Raw genomic sequence first — 12066 nt, 5'->3', positions numbered from 1 at the left:
TAATTAAGGGAGGGCTGTAAATCTTAATACGCTTTCAGTTCTGCGTACTTTTTGGGGTGTGGAAATCGTCCTTCAGGAAGCCTCCCTCCAAAAATTTCCTCAATGAATCCCTTCCCACCTCATAACCAAAAGAATGCCCCATCCCTGGTTCTCCTCCCTCACCTATTTGCCTGTCTTTCTTTCCTCCTCTGTGATTCAGGTGGGGTCTCCTTCTCTCTAAAGATTTACAAAATGGATTGTTTCTCTTCTTTTTTTAATGTACCAGATGATGAACAAGAGAAGAATTACCCAGAGACACCTGGGGCATCCTCAGCAGGAACTCATGCCCAAGCAGCAAAAGAAATTTGAAAATCAGTGTGGGCAGGAATGGACATCACATGAAAAAATGCACACAGGGGAGAAACCATATAAATGCATGGAATGTGGGAAGGGCTTCATTTCTAACAGTCGTCTTAGTGAACATCAAAGAACTCACACAGGGGAAAAACCATATCACTGTATGGAATGTGGGAAGAGCTTCATTCGTAACAGCCACCTTAGTGAACATAAAAAAATTCACACAGGGGAAAAACCATATCAATGTATGGAATGTGGGAAGAGCTTCAGTCGGATTGATTCTCTTAGTTCACATCTAAGAACTCACACTGGGGAGAAACCATATCAATGTATGGAATGTGGGAAGAGCTTCAGTCAGAGTGCTCACCTTAGGACACACCAAAGAACTCATACAGGGGAGAAACCATATCCATGTATGGAATGTGGGAGGAGCTTCAGTGACAAGAGAAACCTTTGTGTACATCAACGAATTCACGGAGTAGAGAAACCATATAAATGCATGGAATGTGGAAATAGCTTCAGGAACAGCCGTCAGCTCAGTTCACATGAAAGAACTCATGCAGGGGGAAAACCATTTGCATGTATAGAATGTGGAAAAAAATTCAGTCGGAGTTATTCCCTTAGTTCACATCAAAGAACTCACACTGGGGAGAAACCATATAAATGCATGGAATGTGGGAAGAGCTTCAGGAACAGTAGTCACCTTAAGTCACATCAAAAAACTCATACTGGGGAAAAAATGTATCCATGTATGGAATGTGGAAAGAGCTTTAGTCAGAGTGGTCAACTTAGGTCACATCAAAGAATCCACACTGGTGAGAAACCATATAAATGTATGGAATGTGGAAAGAACTTCAGTCAAAGCAGTAGCCTCAACATACATCAAAGAACTCACACTGGGGAGAAACTGTATTCATGTATGAAATGTGGGAAGAGCTTTAGTAAGAGTGGTCACCTTAGGTCACATCAAAGAATCCACACTGGGGAGAAACCATATAAATGCGTGGAATGTGGAAGGAGCTTCAGTCATAGCAGTAGTCTCAATATGCATAAAAGAACTCACACTGGGGAGAAACCATTTAAATGCATGGAATGTGGAAAGAGCTTCAGTCGAAATGATAGCCTCAACATACATCAAAAGACTCACACTGGGGAGAAACCGTACCCATGCATGGAGTGTGGAAAGAGCTTCAATAAGAGTGTTAGCCTTAGTACACATAAGAGAACTCACACTGGGGAGAAACCATATAAATGCATGGAATGTGGAAAGAGCTTCAGTCAGAGTGGTCACCTTAGGTTGCATCAAATAACTCACACTGGCGAGAAATTATACCCATGTATGGAATGTGGAAAGAGCTTTATTCACAGTGGTCACCTTAGGTCACATCAAAGAACCCACACAGGGGAGAAACCATATAAATGCGTGGAATGTGGAAAGAGCTTCAGTCATAGCAGTAGTCTCAATATGCATAAAAGAACTCACACTGGGGAGAAACCATATAAATGTATAGAATGTGAAAAAAGCTTTAGTCAGAGCGGTCAGCTCAGCTCACATCAAAGAATGCACACAGGGGGGAAATCATATAAATGCACGGAATGTGGAAAAAGCTTCAGGGAGAATAGTAAACTTAGTTCACATAAAAGAACACACACAGGAGAGAAACCGTATATATGTGTAGAATGTGGAAAGACCTTCAATCGGAGTGATAGCCTTAGTTCACATCAAAGAATGCACACTGGGGAGAAACCACATAAATGCATGGAATGTGGAAAGAGCTTCAGTCAGAGTAATAACCTCAGGTCACATCAAAGAACCCATACAGGAGAGAAACCATATAAATGCATGGAATGTGGAAAGACGTTTAGTCAAAGTGGTCACCTTAGCTCACATCAAAGAACCCACACAGGTGAGAAACCCCATAAATGCATGTTATGTGGAAAGTGCTTCAGTCATACCAATAGCCTTAGGTCCCATCAAATCATACATACTGGGGAGAAACCATAGAAATTTGTGGAGTGGAAAAAGAGCTTGAGGAGGAGCACATCTTTTTTTATCTCAGCTAATTTGCACTGGTAAGAATCCACATGGATACATGGAATGTGGAAAGTCTGAATTAGAGAGATACCCTTAGTTCTCATTAAAGAACCCAGACTGGGGAGTAACCATAGAAATACATGGAATGTGGGTTGAGCTTCAGTCAGAGAGATGACCTTAGTTGTGTGAAGAATGAAAAAAATATACAGTGGTGCCTCGCTTAACTATGTTAATTCGTTCCAAAAAAATCACTGCTAAGCAATTTCATCTTTAATCAAAATGCGGTTTCCCATTGAAATGCATTGAAAAACGGATAATCAATTCCAATAGGAACAAATTGCCATCCTTAAGCAAAAATTGTCATAGGAAACAGCTTTAAGCGAAATGCAGTTCCCCACATCTCTATGTTGGAAAAATACAACAATAAATTTAAAAAGTCAGAACAAAGTTAAATTTGGTTAACAAAGGGTTTATTAAGTGCACTTTATGATTTCAAACATTTTAAACAGTAAACTAACTTTATAAATAACAGAAAAACATTTTAAAAACAGCAAACATGAAGCTGTTTAAACCATCATTAAGCGAAACAGGGGACCCAAAATTTAATTGTTATGTGAAGCATGATCCCAAGCATCGCTAAGCGAAAATCGCCCATAGGGACCATTGTTAAACAAAGCGCAAAAATGCTCCAAAAAGTCATCGCTAAGCGATTTCGATGCTAAACGGAGCGCCCGTTAAGCGAGGCACCACTGTATATTTAAGGGATGTAGAGTTTTTTACCTAAACATTAAAACTGGTTTTTAGAAGATGCTTCAGAGGTGTATTAAAAGGAGAAGAAAAATTATGGCTGGTGATATAGTTATAAAATAAGCCAAACAAAATGGAATCTGCAATTTATAGCCAGGAACAATAAGCACAGAGATCACAAGGTTAAGATGATGTAATGTCCCTGAAAATTGATTGGATAGTCAAAGTATATCTAGGTGAAGGTAAAGGTTCCCCTTGACATTTAGTCCAGTTGTGTCCGACTCTAGGGCATGGTGCTCATTCCCGTCTCCAAGCCGTAGAGCCAGCGTTTGCAGACAGTTTCCGTGGTCACATGGCCAGCATGACTAGACACAGAATGCTGTGACCTTCCCACCGTGGTGGTACCTATGTATGTACTTGCATTTACATGCTTTCAAACTGCTAGGTTGGCAGGAGCTGAGACAAGCAACGGGAGCTCACTCCGTCATGTGGATTTGATCTTATGACTGCTGGTCTTCTGACCTTGCAGCACAGAGGCTTCTGCGGTTTAACCTGCAGCGCCACCACATCCCTGTAATAACTTCTTTCTCTTGGCTAATGTAAATGGTTGTGGATTGTAAAGCTGTTTCTGGTGTGTATATATGTAAATAGACTTAGCTGCTAGAAGTCTATTATCTGCCTGATTTTCTTAACTGCTGGGACTGGAGCAAGGAGCTTCTGCAACAGACATTGATAAAACTGTGCCACTCTGACATAGTTTATATTACAAAAGCTACTGCTAAGTTAACAAGCACTAAGTAGCTAATTCAATTTTTGTGCTAGTTTCCACTGGAAAGAATAAACAACAAAATGCTGACTTAATGTGAAACCGAGAAAAAAGGAGAAAAATGGAATGCATTATGTGATGTAATTTATAATGTTAATTAACAAAAAGGTGTGAAAACTTACGTTAAGCATGAAAACAATATATTGTTTAGTCGTTAAGTCATGTCGCACAATGGAGTATATTTTACAATGTACACTCTTACTGAATAATGTAGAAGTCAAAGATCGATGCTCAAAGCTTTACTGATGAAAGAAAAACAAGTAATTAAGAGAGTAAAGGTGTCATTTGTTTTATAAGGTTTTGCCCTTATAAATAATAATTGTGTTTTGAATAGGATACCAATGAATATATATTTTCTCTATTATTCATGAACAAATAGACTATTGCATTCTATTATATTTTGAGAATACTGCTTTGTAATGGCAGGTATTATTCAAGGGAGGGGAAATTTTTTTCAGACTTTGAGTTTTTCAAGCTCTGGACTCTTCAGGCCCTGGACTGCACTGGGTCAGAGGTGATCAAACCCTGTGATCCTCAGCATCTGAGCTTCTCAGGGGCTGGGAAACCCAAGCCTTGGGAAGATTTGGTATTGCCGACTGATAGAGAACAAGGAGATAGAACTATCGGGATTTATCTCACACACTGTTATTGAAAAGGAACAGAAAACCACATAGGCTTTGTTTTCATGGAGTGCAACAGACGATGGAACTGATGTTGGGTGAAAGTCCTTAGAAGACTGGAAAGATAACCGTGTGACAGTGACAGACAGCAATGGATTTTACATACGGCTGGATGAGAAGAAAATGTTCTCTGTGTTAACAATACACTTAGAGCCAAATAATGGTTTTTACTTGGTATATATTTATTTTTAAACTTTAATACTTTTGCAGGTCTTTCATAGAATCATAGAAAAGTGAAATTGAAAGGGGTCTACAAGGCCATCTAGTCCAACACCCTGTTCAATGCAGGAATACAATCAAAGCATATCTGTAAGGTGATTATCTAAGTTTTTCTTGAATGCCTCCAGTGTTGGAGCACTCACCAGCTCCCAAGTTAACTGGTTCCACTGTCATACTGCTCAAGAACACGTCCCAACAGCCCGAAAAAACCTACAACAACCATCAGATCCTGGCTGTGAAAGTCTTTGAGAATACATTTCATTTCTTTATCTATAATCTCAGAGATAATACTCAAGTAACACAATTCCAGTTTCAGCATTTCAACATTTCAGCATTCCATATACTAATCTCCCAATACTTTTCTGCTTCCCTACCTATCCAACCAACATAATTGAAAGTACTCTCCTGCATTTTACATTTCCAACATTTATTTCTTTAAAAACACTTCACCTGGAAGTTGTTGATTTTCATGTTATATATCTTGGAGGCAGATAGTGTCCAATTTTAATTTCTGTATTTATTTATAAATTCTTTTACATGTTTGGGTTGAGTTTAAACTGTTTACGTTAGCTAACAAAATTCTGAATAGTTTTTCTTTCATTTTATCTATCTTTATTGTTAAGGTTTTCTTTCCTCTTAGATCCTCTTGTTTCCATGTTTAAATGGCACTTCCCATTTAATTTTGTAGCTCAGTTTTGCACTTTTGGATCCTGATGGTCCACATATTTTCTCCTCTTCCTGTTTCTTGTCTGTCTTTTTCTCTTCTTTCCTATCCAACTATTTCCCCCTTTTCCCCCATAAAGTCTTCTGCCTTCATTGTTGATTTAGTACAATATCTCTGCAACTGAAATTGAAAAGAGACGCCTTCAGGTATTAACCACTTTTAAGCAATTGAGTTTGTTCTCCTGAAATGTGTCAACTCCATGTATTGTCTCCTTTTCTATCTTCTTTGCCATGGAATATATTTCAAAATCTTAATTTCTTTTCCTTTTAGAGTGGATTCTTTATTTTGCATCTTTCTTAGAACTTTTTCTCGAAACATTCTCATGAATTTAACATAAATTTATCTGGGGAGTTTATTATTTCTGGTATATGCTGCATTGATTCTTCATGCTGTATCCATATTTTGTTGTACTTTTGCTGGTTGTATCTCCATAATTGGGGCTAAAACATTAATTACTAATTGCACTGTGTCTTCATCTTTTTTGCTCTGGAAGATTCTGGAATCTACGTATGAGATTGGCTTTCTCCATTTATAATTTTAGCAAGTTGCTTTCATCTTTTTTTCTTTCATATTGCATCACTCCCAGCTCTGCATTCATAATTTCCATTTCTTTTTCTATTTTTGTGGGTTTTATTCTAAATTAGCTATTCCTTTTTTATTTTTTGCAATTTGACATTTAGTATCAGTCATTTGCAACCCTAAATCTTTGATATGGTTGGATAGCTGAGCCATTCCTCCTTGTATCTGCTGCAATCCTGTGAACAAGATATTTTGAATATTCTGTTGCCATCCTTAAATTGCCTTTGCCCCAATGATTTCAGACTTTGTTCATGTACAGATGAACCTCTTGAGGTTCCTTCTATTCCCCCTTTCGCTGTCTTCTTCCAGATTTTTTAGAGATGCTTTTTGCGTCTTTAGCACTTCTCTTAAAATGCTCTCGCAGTCTCCAGTCAAAACAATGAGTGTTTAAAATAGCAGACAGTGCCTTAAGCTGCCTAGAGTGGTCGTGAATTTCATTGTATGGGTATACAGTACTGTGTATATACTGAACTTACAATGACAATAAATTATTTATTTATTTATTTATTTATTTATTTATTTGATTTGATTTGATTTATATCCCGCTCATCTGGTGTATTTATACCACTCTGAGCGACTAACAACAAAATATATACAATTATAATATAAGATCAAAACATCGGTTGATTAACAAAACATACCAAAATAAATGAATAAATGAATAAATAAATAAAAATAAATAGAATGAATGAATGAATGAATGAATGAATGAATAAAGGCAAATAACATTTACAGTTCAATCTTTCTTTCCAGCCTCAGTAATTGGGGGTAGATCCTCCAATCAAAGCTGCTCTGGGCTACAGGAGAGAGAGTCGCCTCCACCAGGGTGCTAAAGGAAATAAAAGTATCTCCCATCCAATAATGTTACAGAATCTGATATTCTTAAGTTCAAAAGTTCTATTTTCTGGTTCTAGTTTCCTCCATCAGCATTGTAAAATTGACGGGAGCAGGTCTTTGCCTTTGATTAAAATAATTCATTCATCAAATATCTTTCTCCCCTCCTCCCTCTTTCTCCTTCTCTTCTCCTTTTCTTGATCAAGACTGGGGGATGGGGGAGGCTCACTACTGCAGCTTGAATAATTGCAGGACTTAAATCTACTTTCACTAAATCATTAAGCCCCGCTTTCTTCTGTGTCATTGTTTTAGGTCCATAACAGTTTCTTTATATAAGACACATATCCCGACTTACTTAGAGTCCTGTTCAGGATATTATCCAAAATCCTTCTGTACTCCTCCATCTTCTGCAAGGGGCATTCTCAGCTCTTTGTCCAACATTTCTACTGATTGATGGTTTTTTGTCCCCTACATTGGGGGCCTTGAAACCAAGGGGTCCCAGTCAGTTTCAGGAGCTCTTCCAAAACCCAATCAGTTTCACCACGATAAAACCCCATCTCCTCAACGTGTTTGTATTTTTGATTCAAATATGTCTTAAATTTTGCCTATAGCCTAAGTTTAAATGCCCACATCTTTTTACAAGGTGCAAGGATGTATTTTAAGTAAGCTTTTGTATAACTGTTTTTTCTCAAACCTGTAAGACTGTCTTTCCTATTTTTTGGATTTACTATATTTAAGCATAGAACCTTGAAATGATGTAAATAAAAGAAATTGTGCAGAATTAAGGAGTTTTGGAATTGCCTAAAATCATTGCAACAATGAAAGGACTTCTTATGAGATACCCAGATGAACTTCAAAACCTTGTCACTGATTGTCTGTGTAAGGGAGAAAGTTGGGCTGAACCAATCCTGACTGGTGTCCTTTCCTGAGGAGAGGAGGAAGAAGCCCATAGAGACACAACATATGGCCCATCAGAGAAGTGACACCTCTGTGGGGATAAGGGATGAGAGAGATATGAGAAGGGACACAGAGAAAACCAGGAAGATAGAGATAGGTCCGGGTGAAGAATCAAAAATTGAAAACAGTGAGGAGAAGGGAGAGTCTGGAAATAAAGACGGGGGGGGGGTTTGCAGTGAGACTGCTCGGGTTTCAGGAGGGCTCCTGAAACTAACAGGGACCACTCAGTTTTGACCCCAAAAACTTGAAGGGGGAAAGGACTTACTAGAAGTGAATGTCTGAAGTAACAGAATCTGGCTGAGAAAGGAGGAAAACTGGAGGCTGACTGGTTTTTACTTTCTTTAAAGTCTCATCTGTAAGCAGAAATTGGGTGGGAGCCACCTTGGCATGAAGCTGTGAATGGCCCTGGCAGAGAGTAGAAAAGTACAAAAGGATTTTAGAAAATGATCTTGAGCAGAATTTGAAGCAAAATAAGTGAAGTATGGAATTCTTAAAAATCTAAATAATGAAGAGAGTGGGTGTAATCTGTAAGAGAAAGTGACGAGAACAATATCTAGTGAGCACTCCCCCCCCTTCATTTCAGGCATGACTGGGAGAAAAAGAATAAAGAGTGGAGAAAATTACTTCACTTGTATTGCTGTAATAAAACTCACTACCACAGGACAACATATCCATAAACTACTGAATTATAAATTTGATGGATTTATATCTGTAAAGCACCCAGAAATAGCCTTGAGAAAAGATTTGAAAAAGAAGGAAGGCCCTTTTCCCCTGCCGACCATTGCTAACTACGAAGTCTGGAGAGAGAGACTGAATTGTAAATGTTTTCTGCCGCAAGAGTCAAACTACCACTGTGAACATTTGAATCATGCCACAAAACCTTCTCAAGAATATTCAAGAGATCATATTTAATGGATCACATCAGGTAAAAGCAGAAATGGATCAGGCATTTGAACAAATTAAAGATGTAGGGACACAAGTTTAAACTGCTGGGAAGACGGAGAAAAAACCAGAACTGCAACAAGAAATCAACTTATTAAAATAATAGAGGGAGACAATTTTGAAGCTAATTTGTTAACCCGTCTTATGGAGATGTCAGCAGTAGAAGTGCAGCAAATGGTGAACTTTACTATGGAAGGGAGGGGAATGGAGTTGGTGCGACATATGCCATGGCGCATGGGACAAAGAAAGTGACTACGTGGAGTTGATGAAGCTCTTGGGAGTGGATCTAAGTAAATACAAATGATCAATAAGAAGGAAGATGAAGGAATGAGATTATAAAAAGGGCACAGAATATTGGTTAGAATACTGATGCAGAGCAGTGGATATAAGCATGACAGAACAAGGATAAATAAGATATTCTATACATGATCAAAAGAAATTTAAGAGGGCAGAATATATGATCAAATGGACAGAAACTAATGGTTTTAACATGGATTTAGACCAGTAGATATAAACTTGGCATAATAATATCAAACCTATAAAATTAATAAATTTAAAGAGAAGTTTCAAGAAAATTGAAGATTAGTAACTATAGATATCTTAGAAAATTGCTATATAGTTTTCCCCCTTTTCTTTGTATGATTTTCCCTTATAATTGTAGAAGCGGATGTAAGAATGCTTTTCACTCTCTGGAATTTTGCCCTTTCCTACCTTTCCCCCTCCCTTCTATATGGTCCCTCTATTTGTACCTGAACCCCTATCCCCTCTGAAAACAAGAATTTTTTTAAAAAGGAAATAAAGAGTTAGGGGTGTCTAAGGTAGAAGTACCAGTGAGGGAAGCAGACGGCCCATCAGAGGAAAGGAAGGATCCTCCAGGTGAAGGAACATTAGGACTGGTGGAGGTGAAGGAGAAAAAAGAAAGGAATAAGACAGGAGGAGGGAAAAGAGACATATAAGGAGGCAAAATCAAGAAGGAGGACAGTGGAAGCTAGAGAGACATAAGGGCAAAAGGAGAGGATATTACCACAAGGCTGGGTATGGATATAAATGGAGAATCCTGGAGACATCACTTCCGCTTGGGGGAATGACCAGCTAGGAGCGAACCTCCCTATCGCCCAGCAAGGTAAAAAGCTATTAAAATACATTTCTTCTTTTAGAAGACTGCTTTTTGTTACATAAGTCCTCAAAGAGAAGGATAAGGAAAGTGTACAGTTAATTAAATTCTCTAAGGACTATGTTGTTTTAAAACCAGGAATTACTTTCACATTTGGGTCTGGTAAGCTTCTGGAGTTTTTCAATTGCCCTGATCCTAACAAAAGCCTGAAACAAAAATAATTAGTCTTAATTAGACCTCTCTATGTCAAGGAGGATGGATAAATCTGTCAAAGCCCCTTCAAATCGCAGTTTGGAAAGACTGACGACCCTACAAACTGAAGAAGATAAGATGGACGAGATTATGAAGCTCATAAAAGATTTATCCTGTGAAATGTCAGAAGGCTTTGACAAAGCAGAGCAAATATCAAAGTCCATCGAAATGAGTATTAATAAACTTCAAGATCAAATTTCAGGGGTTTCACATGAGCTTAAAGACGTCAAAAAGTAAAATTAGAGACCTTGGATATACAGTTCAAACAAATAAAGAAAAACTAGTGTCCATGGATCAACAAATTTGTGAAACTGATAAAAAGCTGATATACATGGAAGACAACCTCAGAAGGTCTAATATTAAAATAATGAATTTCCAAGTGCAAAACGGACAAGATCTCAGAAAAGAGTTTATAGCTTGGATTAACTCCATAATGGACATGCAACATCTGACTGAAACAGATTTAGAAAGGGCATATTTCCTGGGTAACCCAAAAAGTCTCAGAATTGTACCAGTGGTGGTGAAGTTTTTGAATTACAAGAAATAACAATTTATGAACGCAATTAAACAAAAACAAGACCAGCTGGTTTATCAGGTCAGAAAGATACAGATTTTCCAGGATCTATGTAATGAATCTGTGAAATGGAGAGGATCTATGAAGCCGGTTACAGCAATTTTGAAGAAAAATAACATCAGATATCTTTCTTCTTCTTCTTCTTTTTTGGAAAATCCGGAAAGACAAGATTCTGCTTAAAATCTACTCTTGTGAGGAAGGGAGATGTAAAGAGGGGTGGGACTTCACGTGATGGGTTTGGGTGGTTGTACACCTTGGAGTACCTCCTACTTGGGAAACAAGGGAGGGACCCTGTGGCCGGGAAGAGGGAAGAAATATTGAGCTCTCTGTCTTGATTGGTGTGCCTACCTGGTTAGGACACCCGCTTTTGCAAAAGTGCTTTTTAATAAAGGAGAGCTGCTTGGATTCATGGTTCTCTGATGGCAGTTTGTTGAGCAGGACTGTGAGCATTTCTCACCACCTGTTCCCTTAGAAATGCAATGTGAGGATGCTACCGCTAAAACAGTCTCTCTGTCTTTGTAGCCTGCATTTCGTTACAGCTCCCAAGGCTGGAACGTGGAATTTCTGGATGAGCTAACTCACTGAATTCCCCAGGGAATCAAGGGTCCTCCTCGCGTGCACCTTACAACACTAAGGAACAGGATTTTGGCCTGGGAGTGCAACCACATGCCCGCCCTCCCTTCTGATGGGTTTCCTGCTGGGGTTTATGGTGGATCACAGCCTGGTCCAAATGCTAAGGCCAGTGTGAAGGAATGGTAGGAATAGAGGAAAAGGGAGTGAATGAGCCACCCCCTCAGACCGCAGAGAAAGATGAGACAGCAGACAGTGGGACAGAAGGGAAAACAGACCTGAATGTTAAGGAAGAGAGAGAGGTGGGATCAAAGGGGGAAGAAAGGAGGGTAGAGGTTTTCCTAACTGGGGAGAAGAAAAAAGACATGGAGAAGGTGGAACAACTGTCAGTTTGGGAAGGGGAAGAGGAAGGAGGAGGAAAGGGATCCCAAGTATATAGAGTACCAGTAAAACAGAGATTAGAAAAAGAGTAGAATAATGAGACAAGAAAGGAGAGAGGAAGATATGAGAGTGGCTAGAAGATTTTCCTAATCTGAAGGTGGGGGGACTATTGCCGGATTCCCCTAAGGTGAAGGCTGAAGAGTTTTTGCCAGATCCACTGGAATGGACAGTGGTAGTCTCTCCACACGGCCACGGTCCTTGGTGGAGACTCTTGAGAGTCCCCTGGACTGCATGGA

General features: G+C 38.9%; 1 protein-coding gene across 1 annotated transcript in view; it reads left to right on the top strand.

The window, feature by feature from the left end:
• LOC110071129 (uncharacterized) overlaps positions 1 to 11224 on the top strand; it is a 36572-nt gene extending 25348 nt beyond the window's left edge. Inside the window, exon 4 of the mRNA XM_072987288.2 lies at positions 266 to 11224. Coding sequence (XP_072843389.2) covers positions 266 to 2341 — 2076 coding nt within the window. The 3' untranslated portion in view covers positions 2342 to 11224. The remainder of the gene's footprint in view (positions 1 to 265) is intronic.
• The last annotated feature ends 842 nt before the right edge of the window (positions 11225 to 12066 follow it).

This window comes from Pogona vitticeps, chromosome 2, assembly GCF_051106095.1.
Source record: "Pogona vitticeps strain Pit_001003342236 chromosome 2, PviZW2.1, whole genome shotgun sequence".
Taxonomy (NCBI): Eukaryota; Metazoa; Chordata; class Lepidosauria; order Squamata; family Agamidae; genus Pogona; species Pogona vitticeps.
The sequence above is the reverse complement of the archived record's forward strand: the minus strand, read 5'-3'. Positions and strand labels throughout refer to the sequence as shown.